The 24,836-nt window shown below is 40.8% G+C and overlaps 1 protein-coding gene across 1 annotated transcript in view; it reads right to left on the bottom strand.

Annotated features, from left to right (window-relative positions):
• Nagk (N-acetylglucosamine kinase) overlaps positions 1 to 24,836 on the bottom strand; it is a 43,826-nt gene that overhangs the window by 16,944 nt on the left and 2,046 nt on the right. Inside the window, exons 2-3 of the mRNA XM_019053168.2 lie at positions 2,324 to 2,408; positions 1,031 to 1,129 (exon numbers count right to left, since the gene is read on the bottom strand). Coding sequence (XP_018908713.1) covers positions 1,031 to 1,129; positions 2,324 to 2,408 — 184 coding nt within the window. The remainder of the gene's footprint in view (positions 1 to 1,030; positions 1,130 to 2,323; positions 2,409 to 24,836) is intronic.

The raw sequence follows: 24,836 nt of genomic DNA, 5'->3' as shown, positions 1-24,836 counted from the left end.
CCGCGGAAGTCGCATTTGAAAGTTCAGAAGTGTATAGCGCTAATTCTAGCCCATATCTTCGCACGAAATTTAATTAGTTTGAAAGAACAAGTCTTCGAGAGTGTACTTGCAAAAATGGAACATTGTGACTACATTTCTCTATGATCCCTACAAGATAACGTGGATCGTTGTGTAAAAAAAAAAGGGGGGGGTAGGGCTTTTTAGTACACTATGTATATTTCCTGAAACTAGGAAGAATCCAATTTCAGAAAACGCGTTCTCCCGAAAAAGGGCGGATACCCGCATACGCCTTTGTCCCAAAGAACTCCATGTAACCTTCCGGCGCGGCGTCTAGGAGAGAAAATCAGTTGCACCTCATGAAATTTTAGCTCTATTTTCGAGTGACCGCGGTGTTGCGCTGTCTATCATAGTTTGCATCTATAGATGCTTGTCTGAGAGATATTTTCTTGAAAAAGTAGCAGATTTGTCAATTGTTCATGTGCCTCCGTTTTCCTCGTTGGCATGAGATGAGATAGGTCCAATCAGCACCCGATATCTTTGAAACGCGCCACGCCGCGCTGCGCCTCGTCGCACAGTTTACATTGATTTGGAGCGGCCTATGCGCAAAACTAAATTCGTCGATAGTACATAGGTAGCCTGATAATTCAACCAAGCCTTCCCCCTCCTCATCCTCCTTGGGCGGTAGGCATTCAATGAACAGCTCTGTAGATTAGTTCATAGAAAAAAGATGGTAAATGCATCGTTTGGCCTCATTCAATAAGAAAAAAACAACAATACTTTGCCTACCCCTAGAGGAAACGATAAAATCAGGTTTACGCAGTAGGACAAAAACTTCAAAATTGTAGGAGACGTTAGCAGGAAAAAGGGAATTGAGTATATTCAAAGATTAGAAAGTAAAAGCAAAAAACTAAGTAAAAAGCCAGTATTAAAACTGGAGAAAATCAGGAAAAATTCACGTATCCATACACAGAATTTTGTATTTTTGGGTACATGATTATCTCATCTAAAAATAATATACAATAAAACTTACTAAAGCTGTTAAAGTTAGATCTTCCGGTAAATTGGCAAGTTTTTTGGCTTCTTGAACTAAAGCATTTATCCTATCGTGTACAACATCCATTCCTAGGGTCTGAAAAAAGAAACATGGACAAAATAGAACATTGTTTCTTTTTTACAATAAACGAGCAGCACACTGATATAATTACCACTATCTTTGTTGAGGAGCATAGAGGGCGCTTCTCCAATGAGGTTAATCAGAACCTCTGTCGCTGATTCGTGTTTTAGAGAGGGCTCTAATTGGCGATTTTCCCAGAATTGTTTCGATAAAACATTGCAGAATCATAAAAAGTATTCGGAAAAAAAAATTCGATGAAATGCATGCATCATTTTCCTTACAATCATAGTATCCAGAATTTACGACTGGGCACATTCCCAGATTTTCCCCTGATTTGGCCTGATTTTCAGGAGCTGATTCCCTGATGAGATACCAAGGTTTTTGCTGTGGGAAAACTGCACAACTCTTCGAAGTTTCAGATATGAATATAGATTTTTTTTCCATCTTCCAGACAATCCTTTAGTGCACAATCAAATTTTAATTTCAAAAACTTTCCTGATGTCCACATACCCTGGTCAATGAAAGCTCCTCTACTATTATGATGGTTTGAAGATTCAAAAATGTCATTCAAGAGGTCAATAATGACGTCTCAGGAGCAATAATATAAACCTCATTAACAATAGGTCCTTAAAATTTCTGCAAAATTTGAAAACGAAATGGTCTCAAACCGGTAGAAGACATTACCGGTTCCTAGAATAGATTTCCTAGGGTTTCCCAAAAGTTTTTCGTTCCCAGATGATTCTTGCTTTTCTCCGGTTATTCCCAATCATACTCGCGATGAATGAAACGTTGGTAGGGATTCTGAAACACTACGACCGATAAAGTGCTCTTCTCACAAGTAACACGGAACGTGCGTTGTAAATTGCCTATTCTATAAATGGTAGGCACAAAAATAATCACAATAAGTTGGAGCTAATCTCAAGAGTAGTGCTTGAATTTTAGAGGAGTTTTAAATCCCAACCAATCCCAAACAGTACGATTAAAGCGCTATAAAAGCGAGATGGATTAGTCACTCATCAACTTAAAATTTCATTTTGATAGCAAATTTTCTCAATACGTTTGCCATTTTATCTCAACTCGGGATTTTGAAAACACAGTATTCTTGCATGCAAAGCAATGACTCTGGTTTTATAATCTGATTTTTAAAAAAAGGCAGTAAAAACACTAAGTTTCTGCAAATACAAATATTTCTGAAGTAATTAGCCTCACCAGGTAATTTGTACCAACTCCAGTTAGCTCCGACAGTCTTTCACCTTTGCCATTGAAGAGTGATATCGTTGAAACAGTGCCACCTCTGAAACAGACACACATTAAAACTAGATTAGAATAGTGGAAGAAAAAAAAGAAAAATACATGGTTGAGTTTATGAATTTTGAAGTTTTGCCTTGAGAGAGTTATGAGGATTTTTTTCTTGAAATTTTTATAAACACCGGAAAAAGGTTCGAATAAAATCGGCTTAAATTTTGAAGAGAAGATTTAACGAATATTCCAAAAAATTCACAATTTATCGAAGAGAAAAAAAGCGGCAACCTCCGAGGGTTCATACGGCGTTTTTCCTTAACATGACACTGAGAGTCGGGTCGAATGGAGATGTTGCATGTGTGAGGAATTTGCGATTTGACTGATGATTCTCATGTAAAAGTTCGCGAGAAACACGATGGTGCCACTAGTTTTCTCTGAAATCAACTTCCAAGCTCATAAAAAGCTCTCAAGTTGAGGGCAAAATAGAGGGGATATCCCACGCTATCCTGAGAGTCCACCTCTACATCAAGACAAACTCTCCATGCAAAGATAGGGAGCAAATAAAATGACAGGGCTGCCACTTTCTTTGGGGACACTAAGACTGAAAACACGGCATCTCTGCTAATGTATTTGCTCTCTATCTTCGCATGGAGAGTTTGTCTTGATGTAGAGATGGACTCTCAGGGTAGGGTGGGATGTCCTCTCCATTTTGGCCTCAACTTGAGAGCTTTTTTTGAGCTTGGGAGTTGATTTCAGAGAAAACAAGCGGCACCATCGTCTTTCTCGCAAACTTTTACACAAGAATCAACAGTCAAATCGCAAATTTCTCACAGATGCAACATCTCCATAGATCTTCATTGAATTTCGCAGAGTGATAGACAAGCGAAGCGGGCACCTTCTCCCGCCAAAATACCCGATTGCCGAATTTGGTCCTGCGGGCCGTATATTGAAAGTTTAAAGCAGCCCTATAAGATATCGAAATGTGATGTATTGCATGGTTAAGAAAGGGCTATGTCTTGTCTTGTCGGACTGACATAGTTTCAATAATAATCGACCCGCAGCGATGGGAGCGAGGGATCCACGTTGATTAATTGCACATAAGTATTTGAATCAAAAAGTCCTATCTCCATTGTCCCTTGAGCCTTAAGACCCATACGGAATCATGCATGGCAGGGCCCATGTCACAATGAGGATAGGTCTTCGGCATTTAAACTAGTCCGATTAATTTTGAGTTTCGGCGGCGATTGAACGGTTTCGATTGCGAAAAACTTCTTCGCGTCTAACTGACGGCCGACGCGGAGTTCGTGAAGGTCAAACTGGGTCCTCAAACCTGGCGAGACCTAGATATGTGGGGTCTCATAATGTTGGCATCCACATAAAATGAAATGAGCGAGGGAAGTGAATGCACAATCGAGATCTCATACGCTGTTATGCGGACGTATTCCTATCAAACGGAACTATGTGCATTATGACGTGAGCCCTGTTCTGCACGTAATCTTATGGGTCTCAGGGCTCATGTCTGAATGCACATAGTTCCCTTTGGTAGAAATACGTCCATGTGACAGTGCTACTTGCGAGGCCACAGAACCCGTTCTGCCCTAGGTTGTGGGGCCTCCTTATGGTTTGGGGCTTCTTTACGGTTGTGAGGCCATTCTTCATGCTTCACAACCGAAAACGTATCCTATGGACGCATTTCGATGGCCAAAGTGCGAAACCACGTACTTCCAGGGGTGCATAAAGTTCTTATAGCCTTCCCCAATTTATAATTTGCCTTCCCCAAAATTTGCTGTTTTGCTACAGTTGCACCTCTACATAAAACAACGCGCTTAACAGCTTCCTTCCCCAGAAGTAGCGCGCTTGAAAGACTTCCAGCATATAAAATAGCGCGCTTAAAGGTTTCCTTCCCCAAAAGCAACGCGCTTAGAAGTTTCATTCCCCAAAAGCAACGCGCTTAAAAGTTTCCCACCCTAAAAGCAGCGCGCTTAAAATTATCTTTCCCCACAAGCAGAGCGCTTGAGAGACTTCCAGCAAATAAAACAATTTGCTTGATAGTTTCCTTCCTGAAAAGCAGCACGCTTGAAACGCATCTAGCACAAGTAACAATGCGCTTCCCTGTTTTTCCCCCAAAAAACAAGGGGCAGGAGGGTCTTCCCTAATTTTTACACATTTTTACAGCCCGGCCCAGCCCGATTTTTAAATAATCACGCGAGCGGCCACGCGATCAAGATCGCGTGATCGAGAACATTAGCGATACGCCAGAAAGTTTGCCGAGAAATTCATACTTAATAGAAGGAAATTTGGCAACGATCGAATGTTCATACGGCGTTCTTTTTTTTAACGCTACAGCATGATTATCCAGACCTGGAACAATGATATCGGTGATAACGCCTTGATGCAACTATTCGCGCTCCGTGGATATCCGTGCTGCATGCTAAAAATTGAAGGCGCTCCGATTACTCTAGTTTATGAAGCAGTGCCAGCAACCAGCAACAGCGTATGGCGCGCCGCGCGCCGTTAGGTACGAAAGTTAGGCAAAATGAAACTCTCTGATAAAAGCTTGGGGGAGAGGACGAGAAAGGACACTTTCGCACAGTTTTCACCGAAGAGAATATTATATCCCACCGCCACACCGCGAGGTGTGACAGCATGCCGCTGCGAGCCATGCTTTGTGGATTAGAATCACTAAAACGCCTTCAATTATTTGGACGCAACACGTATGTCCATAAAGCACGAATAGTTGCATCAAGGCGTTATCACCAATATCACCGTATTATCCTCGGAAAATGGACGTATTTATGCTAAAAGGAACTATATGCATAAGGTTTGCATGTAACATAGTTCCTTTTAGCATAGACACGTCAAAATAATGCTGAAGCGTTGAGAAAAAACTCCGTATGAACACTCAAACGTTGTCAAATTTCCTCCGATTAAATACACATTTCCTGGAAAACTTGTAAGCTCTTATCTATGGATTTTTAAAGAATTTTCAGCGCAATTTTATCAAGTGTTTCTGAACATTTCCGAGAAATATATTTCTAACCATCCTCAAAAGTAATGTTTTATCGTCAGAAGTTCGTCATGTAGTTCTTCGCCTTCCTTGAAAGTTACGTTCCGCTTGGATAAAGGCCCCCTTTGGCCGGGAAAATCGGCTTTTTTTAACAATATTTTCACAATAATCATGATTTTCCCCCTAGAAAATCGGAGCTTTACGTTAATTTATGCGTGACGTCCCCAACGAGTTGGAAAAAATCAGAATCCCTCGATTTCCTTGGAATTTGACGTTATTTACGGGCTGACCACTTGCGAACATGTTTTAAGATAAATGGGGGAGGGGGGATGTTAAGCATCGTCTGTCGGTACTTCGTAAAGGGAACTTGAGTTGTAAAGGGTGCACTGAAAGTCCTTCTGACCCTCTCCCTCTTAACTTATTTGAGCGGTAAAAATAAATAAATGAAACTGTTCAGTGGCGTGGCGTGAATTGCGATATATCGATTGTTATGCCACTTAAACCAATGGAAAAGGATTGATAAACAGGGTGTTCGCAGCGAACACCTTAATAATCGATTCTTTACCATAGGTTTAAATGACACAACAATCGATACATCGCAATTCACGCCTCGCCACTGAAACTGTTGCAATGATAATAACTCGGAGAAAACTTGTGATTGTTTTGTGAGAATCAAAATTAATAAACTTTCCCTTTGGGAGGGGTGGGGCGAGGGGCCTACGAGGACGTCAGAAATTAGCTGGGTGTTGATAGTATTTAGCCACAAAAAGAAATCGAAGAGAAGAAGACGAAAAAAATTAGACTCGAGTTAAGATAGTGAGTCTAATTAAAAATACTTCACTTGGGATGAAAGTGGCGCGTACTCTGTTGCCGATCAGGTAAGAAATTTCCGGATTTTTTCATGAGAGACACATGACAATGCAAAGTTGGCAACAGGGTCGGATTAAGGGGGCGGCCACATGGGCCGCGGCCCATGGCGGCAAATGTTGTAATTTTTTCAAATGTAGGTATCAAGAAAAAAATCATTTTCAGAAAAAAAATCACAAATGAGGAAAGGTGAAAAATCTCTCATATCCTGAGAGTTAGGTTAGGTTAGTGTTCGTCTTTCGGTGATACAAGAGACAGCGCCTTTCATTAGTCTAGTTGAGAGAGAAAGCAAACACGTAATTTGGCCCGGAGCGGCACGGTGCAGAGAGCAATGATGGCGAGAACTTGAGATGGAAAGGAGGAAGCCTTGGTGGCGCACCGGTCAGCACGAAACACATAATAGCGCCTACAAGACTCCATGAATACTTCACGCATTGCGTCAAACGTAGTGCGGTCAGCAGCGGTTGGCGTAAAACTCATAGTGCCTACAAGACTGCATGAATACTTCACGCATTGCGTCAGAAACAGTGCGGTCACTTGATCAGCAGCGGTCAGCGTGAAACGCATAGCGCCTACAAGACTGTAGGGATACTTCACGCATTACGCCAAACACAGTGCGGTTGGCGCGGTGGCGGAAATTAAGATCATTAGACCACATTCATGTTTATTCTTAATTATAATTTTTTCTTTCTTTTCTTATAAATGAAAGGCATAGTCCACACAGAGATAGGTCTACGGAACTTAATTTTCGAGCAAAGTTCCGTGAATTTTTGCTAGTGTTGACATGGCTTTCACAAAGAATGTGCCAAATGCGAGTAAACGCATCTTATGTGCCCCTCCTCCTCCGGCACGTTCACCTGATGGTTTCTATGGATGTTTCAAAACGAATGAGAAGGGGGCGGCAAAATATAGGCGGCCCATAGGCGGCAAGAAGGTAAATCCGCGGCCCTGGTCGGCAAATTCTCATGAAAAACCATAGAAAATAAAGAGAGGTTGATCGAGAGTTAATCGTACCTTCTGACATCACTAGGTCCAGGCGAAAATTAGCCGAGGGGTTGTGGTGCCGTCGTGCCCGGTAATTATTGTGAATATTTCTAGTGATAAATTATATTTCCAGCAATTTTAGGCGTATGAATTTTCTGCAATAGCCAGACGCGGTGCTTTTCACCGTTTTCGAGGTAGTTGCTGCTATGAGATGAGAAACTGCGAGAGGACGGCACATCCCTTGACTAGGCACTTCATTATCACGATAGGGGGTTGGAGAGAGCTTGGGTGAGCAAGTGGGCACGCCCAGGGAGCGTGTCAAGGGTAGGCGCGAAAAGGGTGGGGGTGGGAAAGATAGGGGTATACCGAGCCCTTTGTAAGAACTTTTATGGTTCTCAGAGGCTTCCCAGTGAATCAGCGGAGCTTCAGCAATATTTTTGAAATAGCTTGATTGTCAGGCTTGAACATACTGTTGCGCCCATGTTTCCAAAATTATTTTCCAACATTTTCAGGACGAAATTCTTAGGTACCCACAGAAATATTTCTAAAATGTTTTCGACAGTATTTGAAAAACTCGTTTTAGGTGAAAACTTAAGCAAAATACCCGCAAACCAAAGAAGAGTTCCACTCCTGTCCAAATAAATTATAAAAACGTAATAGTTAAAAATTGGTCGAATTTAGCATAATAGGTTTAATAATAGGTCGAATAATACAAATAGGTTTCTACTGTTGTAGAAATATTTTCGGTTATACAGGGTAGGCATACCTGAAAGAATTTTTGTTTACTTTCCAAAACCTTGAGGAGGGCATCCTTTTAAGGGCAAACTTTTGAATGGGCGGTCAAAAAATTTAAAAATTGGTGACTTTCTGTTGGTTTGATGAAGAGAATTAGGGAATTAAGTCTCAACTAATTCTGAGAAGAACAGGTCAAAAAATGAATTCTCTATTTTGGCCTGATTTGGCAGGGAATACTGTATATACTAATATACTTTCACGTCGCTCAAAGGATTTTTATCTTGCAACACATTTAAGCAGACCCGTCAAGAATTGGACGTGGAGTGAGGGGCTGAGGGATCTATCCCCTCCTCTGAACGATTCGGGGTGGGGGGGGTGGGGGGGATGGATTGGGCGAAAAACTTGACGAGAAGAATAAACTGAAAAGTTTGTATACCCTCTTTTTTAAATCGCAATAGAAAAGAGAAATTGAGGGATTTAGCCGCCCCTTCTGGAAGGAAAATAATTCCTCCCGTGCATTAAATCGTTATGGAAAAGAGGAGTCAAGGGATTTTGCCGCCTTTTTTGGAAGAAAAAGAATTTTTCCCCTCGCATGATTGGAGGTGTGTATGTTAGGAAATTCCTTTAAATTCCAAAAGATAGGTTTGAGGTAACTATTACTATTTCAGCCTTATCTCCGCCTATATATTCTGACTAGTGTGTCATCACAGAATGTAAAAACAAAACAAATTACATCTGTCCCTTGGGCCGCTCTTGCCCCATATTTTCTTCTTCTTTTTTTCCGTTTCATATTGATCCTAGGTATTGGTGAGGACAGAGAGAATTCTCTTCCTCCTTCCTATTCCAATTTAAAACTCTAACCGGGACTGGAAATAAACTATCGAATAATAACTAATCGAGTCTTAACCCCCCCCCCCTCCCCCCAGGTTCTCCCCCTTGATGATTAGAACAACAGTCCTAACTGGAACGTGTTAACTCCGTAGTCGAAAAAGTTATATCGAGCGTTTCTTTAGCGTCAGTATGAGATAGGCGGAAAGCTAAGATTTTCCTTCATTTCGCGTGATACCACATGACAACATCGGAGTTTGAATAGTTGCGCGCTCGGAGTCCGATTTGACCTATGCTGATTCGTAAAACATTTTTATGCAAACTTCCGTGAACATTTAAAAAATACTTATACGTGATTGATCCAGTAGTATCGTGAAGAAATGAGAAATCATGCCCGATTTTCATCTCAGTATCGCGACAAATACGAGATAATTCCAGCGATTTTGTGAAAATGTCAGATGTAAAGCGATATGCATCTCAATATCGCGAGAAAATTGGTTCTCCTCCGGTGGTTGTGTGAAGAATTAAACAATTACCTATACTACGCGTATTAAACCTCAATATCGCAGCAAATACGCGATTTTTCCAGTGGTTTAGTAATAAAATAAAGTATTATACGCGCTTTCCTCATAAGATAGCGGCGAAAACGCGACGGTTTTGTAATAACATAGAAAATTAGCATAATAGTTAAAATAGCAGACAATTCTCGATTTCTGGGACAGATTTCCTCATCTTCCCTGAAATATTTCACTCCCTGATGAATCCCAGATTTTCACGGGTTTTCCCAGTCTAAACAGCATAAGTTTGACTTGAGTAAACTTCTGTCCTTAACAAGCGGAAAGCTCAAATTTTCGAGCAAAGAAAACGCTGATTCCTCACTAATGAACTGGATCCGGAAATGAGTCGGATCATGGTCCAAGTAAAATTCGAAAGAAAAATACTCGAATTATGGTGCTTGTAATTTCTCACCCTGTCTAATGGTCTATTCTCCGGAGCAAGCGTGCTTGAACGAGGGAAAATGCACAACATTTGCATGCTGAAAATGAGGGGGAAATGGGACAATGCACGCTTGATAAAAATTCAAGGCGCTTTGTCGGTGATCCACATATTATTGCAAGCGGTGGCGCGGCGCAGCGTGCTTCGCGATAAATCGATTTATCTGCCATATAAACCTATGGAAAAGGATCGATAAATAGGGTGTTCGTGACGAACACCTTAATAATCGATTCTGTACCACAGCCTCAAATGGGGAAATATCGACGATCGATCCCTCACGCCTCGCCGCACCAATTGCAAGTTTACTGTCCTATTCTGCGTAAGTCCCGTGGCTGATTTTGTCCACGCTCAATTCGTGAGCCCAAATTATGCATGTCGGTCATCTAAAGCCACCGCTTTGAGCAACGTCACGGTTTTACGATTTTCAATTTCACGAATATTGTACACTTCTTGGATCTTTGGTTATAGTTGTTTTTTGACGAATGTTACGACAGCTATACAGGGTGATTCAAAAGTTCCCGCACCTTCCCTCCCCCCCCCTGCAGGCCCTTGCCCCTTTTCAGGATGATCCCCTTTAAATTGGGGGGGAGGGGTCCCAAAAATCTTTATTTTCACTCAAAAAATATCTAGTCTCTATTTCAATTCTTTCAAAGGTTATAGGGGTGCCCGGTGCGGTGGCGCGAGACTTTTGGATTACCAATTCAGATTGTTTGTGGATTGTGAAAGGTCTCTTTGCCCATGGATGGTCACATGTTTTGAAACTTAGACAACTGATTGCCAAAAAGAGTTATTCAATTTTTGGATATTATGGAAGGGGGGGGGTCCCAAAAATATTTTTTTGTTTTTGGCCCTTTTCAGGACGATCCCCCTTAAATTGAGGGGGAGGGTGTCCCAAAAATCTTTGTTTTTTGGGGGTTAGGAACACTCGAAAAATTTCAAGTCTTTATTTCCATGGTTTCTAAAGTTATAGGGGTGTCCGGTGCGGTGGTACGGGACTTTTGGAACACGAATTCAGATTTTTTGTGAATCATAGAAAGTCAGATTGTCCGTGGACAGTCACATATTTTGAAACTTAGACAATTGATTGTCAAAAAGCGTTATTCCATTTTTGGGTATTATGGTGGGGGGGGGAGACCTCGCGGTTGGAGAGATCTAATCAACCAAAAAATCCTTTTTTTCAAAAATGAACAAGATCCTAGATAGATGTGCCCGTGCAATGTCGCGTCGTCTTGACGCGATAAACGACACGGTCCAGTCCATCAAAGGCGTGGTCTCGGCCCGGCTATAAAATATACCATAAAATACCTCACTTCTTATCTCGCTCCTTTTTAAAGTTTTTAGGCAATCAAAATACAGCGAGTGACAACCGATAAGCGCTTGATAATGACCCATTTTCGACGATCTTACACAATGATTGTGAAATCGAATAAGCAAAGGCATAAACAAATATATTGAGCATCTTTTGAGCCGCTAACACACTGACACTGATTATGAACTCCTTTCTCGTGAGCTTACCGCAGAGTCGGGGCGTGCTTTGCGATGTATCGATTTATCTGCCATCTAAACCTATGGAAAAGGATCGATAAACAGAGCGTTCATAAAGAACACGTTAATAATCAATTCTTCACCATAGCTTCAAACGGGGAAAGATCGATAATCGATCATTCACGTTGCCATCGAGTCATGAGTCGCTAGACAAAGTTAAAGTTTTACAATTGGAGTTAACTTGATTTCGGCAGACTCAAACGGTCTAGTTCGGTGAAAATTTCGTCGCTACTAAAGTTCGAGCTTGGAACCATTAGGAGTTAAAAAAAATTTCCCTCCCGCCTCAACCAGGATCCTTGGATTTGCATTCCTAAATTTCCCTCATTTACAGCGAATTTCGCAAAGAGTAAAAAGTACGCGCTGACTGAAAATTGACAAATATTTCAAAACGCTTTCAACTTTGCAAAAGACAGAAAGTTTTTTTCGAGCAGTCCTCAAGTCGTTCAAGGAGATGTGGAGAGTTTCAATGTTTTTCTAACGGCCCGGAAAACTTTCTACTGTGATGGAAGTGTCTTTGAAATCAATTTTATGTTGGGAGGAGCACTATTTCACAAGACAGACGTTGGGGGATTTCGGACATCCTCACTAACAGCTATAGAGAAACTAGCGAAATGCTCGTGACTGGAGTCAGGGGTCTAGAGGCCGCTAAAAAAACTATAAACCCGAGAAAAAGCTGGTAGGGGAGCAAGATATGCCATAAAAAAATGATAAAATCGATAGAAAAATGAGTTGAGGGGAGAGAGTGATGGAGCTAGAAAAATGAGCTGGGGGGGGGGGGGGAGGTAGAATAAATGCTGGCAAAAAAATCAGAACTAACCTAGCAACGATTTATTTTTAAAAAAAAATGAAAAAAAATGAAAAAAAATGAAAAAAAGAAAAAAGAAATTGGAATAAAACATCAACTGATAGCAAACAAAGGTTACCAAGGAAACCAAGGAATGGAACTTTCATAAAAACAGATTAGTGGAAAACAGCGTAAGTAGGGCACTTACGTTTATTACCGTTTATAAGCAAACGGTAAGTGCGATTTAACCAAAAATCTATAGTTCTTCATTAGACCAAAATGGACTAAATTACAAAATTTGAATAGGCTAACGTAAATCTAGCGATAGTTATCGTGAACGAAAGAATTGACGACATAGGTCGGGTAACTATTATAGGTGGGATGGGATGGGATGGGATAGGTGGGATGGGATGGGATTGCGAATTTGCATGATTTTTGCTTAAAATCGTGGTCGCAAGATCTCTTCGCACAAAATCGCAGGGTACGATCGTGATTGCCGTACCTCCTTACGTAATTATCCGCCTCAAAATTTAAGGGGATGGCTTTTCTAAATACCCCTGATCATCCTATTAAGACCCACGAGCCTGCATATTCTGCACGCTTGGAGACCTATTGACCTATAAATTCAGACACTTGGCCAACCTGTCAACATACTTTCATGTATCCCCTGATTTCTGCACATGAAGGGCGACAATGTGCTCCTATTCTCTATGCAAATTCTATGAAGATGGGATGAAGGAAATGCAGAAGGCATTGAAAAGACTGGAAAGGACGGCCTTTGTCCTTCCATCAGGTGTCTGTAGCACGGCGAAGGTCCGTGCAGTATCAAGGGTGAACTTTAACAATGCAACATGTCAAGGTTTCGAGTCAATATCAATGGCCAATAGGCGAAACCACGTATCTTTATAGCGGTGTTTCAAAATTTCCGCTCCTATTTCAATTTTTTAACAAATAAAAACAAGTTTTCTACATGGCTTGAGCTTTATACGCATCATATTTTTCTGGTAGAGAAAAAACATTAAGAAATTACGTGGACTAGTTTTCCCGGGAAAAAATGAAGTATGACAGGAAATCTGCAACGTCGCAAACGGAGATATGCGGTTTCGCACTTTGGCCATCGATATGTGCATAAACGTGGCAACGACAGATGTCATTCATTCATCATCGAGTGAAATTGGAAAGTCTGTTACCCTTTAATTCATTGTGAGCATTCCAAGAGAAGGGTCTCAGCAGAATTGATTGAAAAAGAGTTAGGTGTGTGTGAGTGGGGGGGGGGGGGGGGGGCTTCCCCAGAGCCGCGACTTTACGAAAATTAGCGCGAGCTTTTGTATCAAAAATGACGTGGAAAAATGAGTTCTTTCACCCGTTCGCCTGCTCACCCTTCCTAAGCTAATATTACGTTATTCTGGACAGATGATGTGAACAGCGTACACAGTCCAAAAAACAAAACAAAAACATTGCCAAGTTGCCTCCCTCCGCGGGCTTTATAAGTACATATAGACGAAAAGAACTTCTTTTTTATGGGCACTTATCGCGCCATGTTTTTTCTTTCTTTCGCCTGGTTTTTCAACTAACAGCCACAGCAGTGAAAAAATAACAAGCGTAATTTGCTTATACATATAGTATGTGCGATTAACGCTTGGTATAGTTATAAGTTTTGGTTAGAAATGAAAACACGCTTGTATACACTGAGAAAAATGTGTGTGTTCTTGTGTTACTTCCGGTCAATATAGGAGCTGAAACACAAATCAACCCAAACTTGTACATTGACGGATCATATCGTGTATCGTATAAAAGTTGGGGCAAAAATGCCAGAAAGAACCAATTTTCGTATTAAATATCGGGGGTTGAAAAACTGTCCGCAGAGTTTACAGCGATTCTTTCTTCCGTTTCTTTCTTCGATTTTGATTTTGTTCTCGCAAACTCAGCAAAAATAGTCGAAATTTTACAAAGACGCGCCTCAGACATTCTGAGTGGAAATTATTCAAATTCAGAAAGACAAAGACCCCGAAATGCTCGAGGACTGACACCTGCCTTGGAGCTCATTAAAAAGCTACGGTTGGTTGAGATTATGTTGATGCCGCTTTGAAAGGATGCTCAATTCCGCACATCTTTTGGATTGTATAAAGCCGGTGCAAATTATCTCTTCCTTTATTTATACCGTTTCTTCATTTCGTAATGGAAAATTTTAAGCGTCGGATTTTTGCAGTTTCCGTACTTCCGTTCTCACCTTTGCGATATGGTAAAAAAGTCGGCATGTCCAGTACGCGCGTTCTGTTATCTTTTTTACAAAAGTGGAACATGGAAAGAACCAGAAAGAACGAGAACTTTCAAAACGATTCCGTGATGATTATTCCATGTCGCGTACTTAGATTACATTTAGAAAAAAGGAAGCCAGAGCAATCTAATGTTGCTAGGATTGTGCAACTTAAATTCTTTGCGATAAAATTACTGAAATCACACAAAAAATTAAAACAAAGGTAATTTTCATCTTGAAATTATTATCGTTTATCGGGAGTGAAGATGAAATTCGTCTAGGTGATCAGTTTATGTTTTCAGGGTAAAAAAAAGTTGCACAATCTTAGCGACATTGGAATACTCTTGGTTCCTTTTTTGCAAAATGCAAATAGTATTCTTTACTATGGAGATTTTTTTTATTTCTTTCTTTCTTTTTTTGTGGGAAAAAAAGAGAGAACAAAGGAGGAGAGGCACATTCTCTTGGGTTTAAATGAAGGCATTCTCGCGCTGAATAAGTTTCTTTGATTGAAAATATTTTTGGGACCAAAAGCGATGATTTTATTCTTTCACCATAAAAACTAAAGGGTAAGCCCTCTAACTGCTTCGCGGCCTAAACCCCCGAGGCCCGAGGCGCTTCGCGTCTCTGACGTTATGTGTTACTCGTATGATATTACTAGGGGGCCCTGCCCCCTGACCGCTACGCGGTCCAACCCCCGGGAGGGCGCTTCGCGCCCTGAGGCCCGCTTCGCGGGCCCTATACGCATGTGTATAGGCAAAAATGTTCTTCCATTTTAATACACCATTTTGTGTTCGAGCTGCATCGATTTCAAAATTTTTGACGTATCACTCAGATTTGTAAATGATGAGGAATAGCTGGATGTACATAATTTCACAGTCCACTTACTGGAGAAATTTCCATTTATTATGTTATTTTTAAATACTTAATTTTAAAAAAAAAAAATCGGATTTCGACCGTTAAGAGTTAATAGTCACGAGCTTTTCCATTGTTTTATTGTTTATTCGAGTCACTCAGGTAGAATCCTACACCTTGACGTTTCTAGCGGAAACGACATATCTCTCACGCTATTAACATTGGACTAAGTGACATGAGCTTTAAAAGCTCTACAACATTAAAAGTTCGGGGTTTCATAATTTTTTGCACATCTACATCAACTACAGATGACATACATGTAAAGATCATCCTTATCGGTCCGGCAGTTCGTCAGAAATAGTGCTTCCAAGATTTTGCTTGTAGCTGTATAATATAGATATTATAATATATAGAGAAAGATTTTTTCATTCAAAAATAAATGGATCAGGATCATCTCTGATAGAACATATTTTATTTGAGCTATGATGATCATGTGACGGGTTTGGAAGACAAGGCGCATAAGTGCAGTTTTGAAAAAAAAAAATAATAGGATATTAATTATTTCATGTAAAACTAGTCTTAATGCATATTCTGAGAAAAATTAGCTCCCAAGTGCCAATTTTGAAGCATTCAAAAGTCAGTTTGAACTTTCTTTCCGCCATGAGGATCCATGTAATTTCAAAACTTAAAACACGTATTCCTTGAAATATCAAAAACTGCACTTAAGCGCCTCATCCTCCAAGCCCGTCATTTGAACATCATGGCGATGTTTTCTCACTACTAGAGATCCAAGACCCATTCATCCGTTCATGCCTGTTTGTTCCCGGAATTTTTCAAGAAGGAAAATAAGAGGATGCTAAAAAGGGGTCATCGAAATTCAGGCTTAGGTTTTTGAACTATTGGACAAGCTGTTCGTTCGAATATTTCTCCGAAAAAAAAAGAAAAAAAAAATCAAATACATTTTAAGCGCGGATGAAGACTCTTCATCCCAGTGATTGTCTATCTGATAATGACAAAACGTCGGTTTAACTATACGAAAACGCCGATTTCAGTTACGGTGTTTCAAAATTTTCGTATTTTCTTTATTTTTTGAAAAAGAATATTAATCGGCATTTTAGGACGAAAATTTGGAAAAATAATCGTGGAAGAGCAAGGAGAAATCACCCAAAATTTTGTGCAAAAACTAAGATTATTATCCTCCAAAAGAGGAAAAAAAGCGCAAGAAACTTGCAACGTCGCAAATCGAGATACGCGGTTTGGCAGTTCCGTCGTCGATAAGCGATCTAGAGCCTCGTGCGCTTGCCATTCGCTTACACCCCGACAATCTGATAAAAAATAGACCTCGTAGCGTAATCATTTGGTAGAACTATTACGCAATTTCAAATTTACCGATGCGCGACCACAGAAAATCAAAATTTGAAATGGTCGGTAAGAGTCTTATTACCATAAGACTGCTCTCTCCCGGAGGAAAGATTTCCAATGCTGTAAATTCAAGAGATAAATTAAAAACAGAGTGACATAATTTTCTTGGATTTTAACATTTTCGAACAATTCGGGGATTTTAACATTGGAATCCATTCATTTTTCCTTGCTTTTCAATGGTATGTTTTTGGCATTATTTCGCGTAAAATTTCTATTCACCAAAAACTTTTAGCGCAAAATCTTTTAAAATTGAAAAAATGTTGTGTTTTGACTGAGGGAAAAAAACTTCAGGGTTCCACAAAAATATAAGTTTTTCCTGACTTTTCGGGTTTAGAATTGGGCTGCCTTTGGGAGTGCCGTTAACTGTTGAGAAGGTCTACTCTATACCGTCCTAAGAAAGAAAGTCGCATGGGCCTGCACGCGTTGCCAAAATTTCCTACGACAAAATACGAATGGACCACTAGACAAGGTACGAATTTCAGCATTCTGATACATGTTTCTTAACCAAAATTTCACGTAGAGCACGATGCGCACAACGAAAATTACCGAAATTAACTCCTTCCGAAGATATTTAATAACTCTTGGTGCGTGAATTGAAACCACCCGCTCATGAAAACTCAATGCTTTACGTGATTCACAACGCGCGCTAAACGTTATCATGACAATCTCTGCAATATAAAAATCTGGCAACCTCAATCTTGACGCTTTGGCTTAGCTGTAGCAAATTGCTTATAGTTTGAACAACACATTGTGGAAAATGAACATTACTCGATTGAGGAGCTTGTTGAAACCGTTGCAGTGCGCGATTTGACTTACGTAGAGCTTTGAGTTTCTTGTAACCGGGCAGTTCAAATTCCTCGTAACCAATGTGAAATAAAAAGGTTAACATCTTCGTCAAGAGTTATTTTCAGTAATTTTCGTTGCGCGAATCGTGTTCTACGTGAAATTTTGGTTGAGAAACATGTATCAGAATGCTGAAATTCGTACCTTGTCTAGTGGTCCATTCTCTAGGATATTTTTCTTCCAATCTTTCAGCGAATTTCATTCGAAAGGTCTGGAGTGTATGAAAATTTCAAGGATTATTGGAACGAGTTCATCAGAAAGGAACCAACCCAAATTTTTGAAAAGATCGAGTTAAGAACGTTTTTGAGTTCCACTAGCCGTACATTTTCTCTTGCCGAAAAGTGTGACTCGAAAAAGAGAAATTGGATTGTGAAGAGAGGGGTTAAAGTTATTTTCAGCATTGAGCCTAATATGCAAGAATAAAACTTCAAACCTCTTTTTCTCATTTTCGGCTTAATGTGGGTTCATTCCTTTCTGACGAACTCAGTCCAATTACTCATAACTTTCCCAAAAATTAATATTTCACTAGCAAAAATTTGGCAACTCCTAAATGTTCATAAGGCGTTTTTCCTCAGCACGGCAGTATTGGTGCTCGAGTATGAACGGATGAACCGGGATGTCCTTCGCCTTGACCACACTTTTCAAGTACTCAAGAACCCGAGCGGTCTCCTCTCGAAACATGATTATTTTTTCGTCGCTGCGTATTTTATCAATTCGTATCAATAATTATTCCGTCGACACGGTCATGAAGTGGAGCTTTTATCTTACTCTCTTCCGCCGATCGATCTCTCTGTCTCGCTCTAGGTTTCTTTACCTGCGGCTCCTCCAGTTCATTAGTTCCAGAGTTCCTATTTCTTATCTCACAAATAACTTACGACGGATGTAATCTTTTTTCATTTTCATAAAAGGTGTATTACCCTTGACTTCGGTTGAAGTTCATCTACAGGGTGTCCTGGGGCTCTTTGAAACCATGGAGATGCTGCATGTGTGAGGAATTTGCGATTTGACTAAGTATTGATTCTTACGTAAAAGTTCGCGAGAAACACGATGGTGCCACTGGTTTTCTCTGAAATCAATTCACAAGCTCAAAAAAAGCTCTCAAGTTGAGGCCAAAATGGAGGGGATATCCCACGCTATCCTGAGAGTCCACATCTACATCAAGACAAACTCTCCATGCAAAGATAGGGAGCAAATACATTAGCAGGGTTGCCGTGTTTTCAATTTTGGAGTCCCCAAATAAAATGGCAGCCCTGTCAATGTATTTGCTCCATATCTTTGCATGGAGAGTTTGTCTTGATGTAGATGTGGACTCTCAGGGTAGGGTGAGATATCCCCTCCGTTTTGGCCTCAACTTGAGAGCTTTTTTGAGCTTGGAAGTTGATTTCAGAGAAAACCAGTGGCACCATCGTGTTTCACGCGAACTTTTACGTAAGAATCATCAGTCAAATCGCAAATTCCTCACACATGCAACATCTCCATTCGATGGACGATTTTTTTAGTTTTGGAACTCAAAAAGTAAACTCTCTGCAGAGTCACGAAGAGACTTCAGTTCTGCCGTGCTAAGGAAAAACGCCGTAAAAGCTTTCAGACGTTGTCAAATTTCCTTCCATAAAAACCGAATTTACTGGGAAAATTGCGAATATCATTTACCGAAATTTTCAGACGATTTTGTACGCAATTTTATCTAAAATATATGAAGATTTCAAAACTAAATATGCATGAGTTTCTTCAGAAATAAAAGTTTTATCAATGGAAATTTGGCAACTCTGGAATGTTCATACGGCGTTTTTCCTTAGAACGGCAGCATGCGCCATTCATCTGTCGCACGGAAAAATTAATCGCCGCGGATCGATGCGACACCTACGTGCCTGCGTCACACCCTCGGTGGACCTGCATTTCCGGAATTTTCCGGAGTCAAAACACTACGCAGCGGAGGACGTTAAAACGGAGGTGAGGAGGGGGAGAGTAGAGTACCTGTATAGGGAGAGTAGCGACAGATCTGAAGCTCCGAAAGTCCATCAGGCCTTCACCGATGCCTCCGCGAATAAAGTTAGGGCCCAAAAGGGCAGCCAACCTATGAATTTCGAATGTCCAGAGCGATTTACAAATACAATTGTTACGAACCGTCGTTTAGAAAGCATGTATTTGGTTTACGTTTTGCATAAATGTACTTATTTTTGCGAAAGAACGCTCATTTATGTACATTCTTAGCCATCTTGGTTAGAATTGAAATCTGTAGGCTGGCAGTGAAATTTTGTGTGTTAGAAGTTGCTCAGAAGGGTGGCTGCACTTTTGGGCCCTAAGCCCTCCATGAACCGATCTGTCGCTACTCTCCCTATACAGGTACTCTAGGGGAGAGGTGAGGAGGGCTGGAGCAGGGACACGACACCGAACGATATCTCTGTCAGTGATGGGAAAGGGGCGCCAGAGAGGCTCGTTTAATCCCCCCGATTTCCGAAGGGACGACGACGGCCTGGTATTCTGCCGTGCTAAGGAAGAACGCCGTATGAACATTCGGGAGTTGCCAAATTTCCTTCGATAAAATGCTTATTTTTGAGGAAAGTTATGAAGATTTTTCCTTGAAATTATCAGGAACTTTAGGTGAAATTACGAACAAAATTATCTGAAGAATTGGAAGAAAAATATTCATAAGTTTACCAGGGAATTCTTGTTGAATCAAAGGAAATTTGGCAACGCCTGGAGGCTCATACGGCGTTTTTCCTTAGCACGGCAGTATTATCCACGAGATGATCGGGTGAATGCATAAAATATGAGTCAACTTTGATTCCTCATTCATCTGAATACGTCCTCCATCGTACAGACGTGTTCTGCCGTGCTAAGGAAAAACGCCGTATGAGCCTTCAGGTACTGCCATATTTCCTTCAAGAAAAACCCAATTAACTGAGAAAACTGTACATATTTTCCCTTAAATTTTTCAGTCAATTTTGTTCACGATTTAATCTAAAATATCTGAAAATTTCAAGGAAAAACATACATAACTTTCCTCAAAAATACATGTTTCGTTCGGGAAAATTTGGCAACTCACGAAAGTTCATACGGCGTTCGTCCTTATAAGCACGGCAGTATTCTTTTTTTAATTGTTCCTCCTTAACATTTTATTTTATTTATTTGTAACTGGGCACGGGAGAAAAGAGATCCAGGGGTGCTGAATGTTATCCGTCTTCGCCGATTTGTAATTTGCCTTCCCCAAGATTTGATGGTTCGCTAGAGTTACGCCTCTATATACATAAAACAACGAGCTTGAAAGACATCCGACACAGAAAACAATGCGCTCGTGATTTTCTTCCCAAAATCGATCGAGATAAGAAAAAGAAGAAGAATAGAGAGAAAAAGGGGGAAAAGAAAAAGAAAAGGAAAAGAAAAGCGAAAGTTAAGTTCCGTAAACCTGTTTCTGGGTGGACAAGGTCCTCCATTCATAAGAAATGAGCCAAAAAATTTGAAAGAACAAACATAAATGTGGTTGAATAATTCTAACTTCCGCCGCCGCTGCGCCTGCGCCGCGCTGATCGCACTGTGTTTGGCGCAATGCCTGAAGTATTCCTGCAGTCTTGTAGGCGCCATGCATTTCACGCCAACCGTTCCTGACCGCACTGTGTTTGACGCGATGCACGAAGTATTCATGCAGTCTTGTAGGCGCTATGCGTTTCACGCCAACCGTTCCTGACCGCACTGTGTTTGACGCGATGCGCGAAGTATTCATGCAGTCTTGTAGGCGCTATGCGTTACATGCCGACCGCTGGGCCGAGCGTTTGTCCTTTTCATCTCAAGTCCTCGTCATCATTCCTCTCTGCGCTAAGCTCCAGGCCAAATTGCGTGTTTAGTTCCTCTCTTAACTCGACTAATTAAAGATGCTGTCTCTTGTATCACCGAAAAACGAAAAAATTCGAAATTCTTATTCTCTCAGGAAAGAGAGATTTTGTCCCCTTTTCTCACTGATAATTTTTTTTTCTGAATCCGATTTTTTTATACGTACATTAAAAAAAATTGCTAGATTTGCCGCCATGGGCCGCGGCCCATGTGGCCACCCCCTTAAATGCCCTTAATCCGGCCCTGTTCATAGCTTGAAATTTGTAATGTAAAGAGTATTCAAGAAATTCGGGAGAAAAATCGAGGAAAATTTCAAGAAATTACGTTGACCGGTTCTCCAAAGAACCGACAGAGTATGACAAGAAATCTGCAACGTCACAAACAGAGATACGTGGTTACGCTTTTTGGCCATCGATACACCGCTATGGGCACATCAAAAATTTTGCTGTTTTGGTTGTATCAATTAGTTAATTGGAATTATGTTACTTGAATTTTCTTCAAAATTCGAAATCTCCTCAATTTTTTTTCGAACATTTGCGCGTTCCTGCTCCTTTATGGTAACACGGTAACATTGTACACGTGTATTTCTTCTAGATTCCGAACCTAGATAGTTTCGTACTGCTTATTGTTCGTGACGTTCGATTAGACAGACGAACCACCAACATTTCGGGATGTCATCGAGATTGATCGCACCACTGAATCGGTGAGTGATGAACCTAGCAAATTCATTTTTCGATGACCCTTTAAGTCCATAAAAATGATTGAATTCTAGGGCTCATCGGATAAAAGATATGTTTCAATACCGACCGATTCGCTAGGTAAACGGGTATCGCGAATTAATGGCGCCACTTCTCGTAACGCTACCGCGCTGAGGAAATACGCCATATGCGCCTCGGGCGTTGTCAAATTTCTCCAATAAAATATGTATTTTCGATAACAGTTGGGAATATTTTTCGTTGAAAATAACGGAGAGTCTCAGTTAATCCCCTGTGGACACTCGGAAATTTCAGGTTAAAAAACAAGGTCCCCGGTCAACCAATCATGAGAGTCTCCGTATCATTTGCCTTGCCTGTTCTTGGAAAACATCTGACGGAATTTTTAGATTTTTTTGTTGGGTTTTTAATAAAATTATACAATCAACGCAAAAAAATTGTATTGAATTTTGCTAAAAAAAAAAAAAAAACCCTCAAAAATCGTGTCTTATAAGATCAGCTACACGATGGGGACTTTGATTCATTCACCTGAAGCATTGCGTTTGAACCTGAAATACCTCAGTGTCCACAGGGAAAAGGGGTGGCAATGTCCCGGGGTTGCGACAGAATTTAGAAGATGAAACTCCCTGACATTTTTCTGATTTCCCCGCCACATTTTGCTGTAATTCAATGACAATTGAAGATATGACAGGTGGTTAAGAAGATATGGTTTAAAATATTTATCAGGCATTAGTTATTCGAAACCTCAAACCCATTCAAGAAAGCAAATAAAAATGATTTAACAAAGTTTCCCTGTCATTTTCGTCATTTTCCCTGGGATTTCCCGGTACTCCGTGACTGTGGCAACCCTGTGTCCATACACTGAAAAAAAACCCAGGCCATGGAAGCCGTACTTACGGGCTACATAGACATGCCGTCGGCGTTCCGGGCTCAGAAGCTGAAAGTTCCGGGCGCAGCACCCGGAGCAATCGAGACTACAGCTCCAGCGCCCGGAACTTTCGGCCTTCGAGCCCGGAACGAAGCCCGTAACGTTTTTATGGAGGGTATGGATTCGATCGACATGAATCGATCGAAAAATGAAAACGTGAATCGATCGACATGAATCGATCGACACCGATTCGATCGACAAATTGTTAAAAAACCGGTGTCGATTCAATCGACATGAATCGATCGAAAAAAGAAAACGTGATTCGATCGACATGAATCGATCGACACCGATTCGATCGACAGTTAATTCAAAAACACCCGTATCGATTCGATCGACATGAATTGATATCGACACCGATTCGATCGACTCACGGGTATGTCGATCGATTCACGGGTTTGTCGATCGATTCACGGGTTTGTCGATCCATTCACGGCTTTTGTCGATCGATTCACGGTTTTGTCGATCGAGTCACGGGTTTGTCGATCGAGTCACGGGTTTGTCGATCGAGTCACGGGTTTGTCGATTGATTCACGGTTGTCGATCGAATCGGTGTCGATCGATTCACGTTTTCATTTTTCGATCCATTCATGTCGATCGAATCGATAAGGGTGTTCTTAAATTAATTGTCGATCGAATCGGTGTCGATCGATTCACGATTTCATTTTTCGATCGATTTATGTCGATCGAATCCATACCCTCCCATTTTTGTTTCAGTGCAAGGAGTCAACTAATCCCATTAGGGATCTAATTGAGATTAAAATTAATCGAGAAAATTCTCTGAAAATCAAACTATTCGCAAGTCTCCCAGAAAAAGTGTTTTATCAAACGAACTTCGACAACTTCCGAGGGGACTTACGGCGTTCTTCCTTAACACGGCAGAACGGTTCGCTTCGCCCGCGATTGACATGACAGCCGATGTCGACTGCTTTTCATTTGGAGTGGGCTCGAAATCGGCCTCCGGAAATCTCGAGAGACTTGGCCGTCGAGACAGACATCGGCGACTGCGAGTCGAAGATAAGACTTTTTGGCGGGCAGAGAGCGGATTAGGTGATTCAGAAGCCCCTTGGAAACATGCTCACAATGAAACTCGTACAGTCATTACATAACGAGTTGTACGCCGATCGTTTATTTATTTATTGAAATCACAATGCGTTCGGGTTTCTGGAGATGTTGTTGTCCCAGGTAAGGGGTCGATCCGATCGTAAGAGACGTGAATAAATTCGATGGCCAAACAGCGAAACCTCGTATGCTCATTGCGGGGTTTCCGAACTTTCGTTCCTTTTTTTTTCCATTTCGTTCAGTTTCATTTTTTCAGAGAGAGCAAGCCAGGAAAGCTTGAAATTTTTATAGAATCAGGGTCCCACAAAATTTGGAAAACTAAATTCCCTGACATTTCCCTGACACATCGTGGGGAAATTCCTGACAATTGAACAAATGCCATATTTTTAAAAAGACACAATTAGAAATAGTTTTCGGGCAAAATTTGTTGTTCGAAACGTCAAACCCACTCGAAAAAGCAAATGGGTGATTTGATGATTTTTCCCTGACATTTCCAGGATTTCCCTGACTTTTTAGAATTCCCTAACATTTCCCGGTATTCCCTGACTGTGGCAACCCTGACAGCAGCATGTACGTTTAACGCACAATCGTGCATACTGCCGTGCTAGGGAAGAACGCCGCGCAAAAATTCGAACGTTGATAAGTCATGCATATTTTTCCTTAAAATTTTCAGATATTTTAGATTAAATCGCGTTCAAAATTTTCGGAAAATTTCAATGAGATACATTCACAATTTTCTTAGTCGATTTTTATTGAAGAAAATATGGGGATGCCTGAAGATTAATGCGGCGTTCTTCCCTCGCACAGCAACATAGGTGTTGAATCGTGAGGC

This window comes from Bemisia tabaci, chromosome 9 (assembly GCF_918797505.1).
Source record: "Bemisia tabaci chromosome 9, PGI_BMITA_v3".
Taxonomy (NCBI): domain Eukaryota; kingdom Metazoa; phylum Arthropoda; class Insecta; order Hemiptera; family Aleyrodidae; genus Bemisia; species Bemisia tabaci.
Note: the sequence above shows the minus strand (reverse complement) of the source record. Positions and strands in the feature narration are given on the sequence as shown.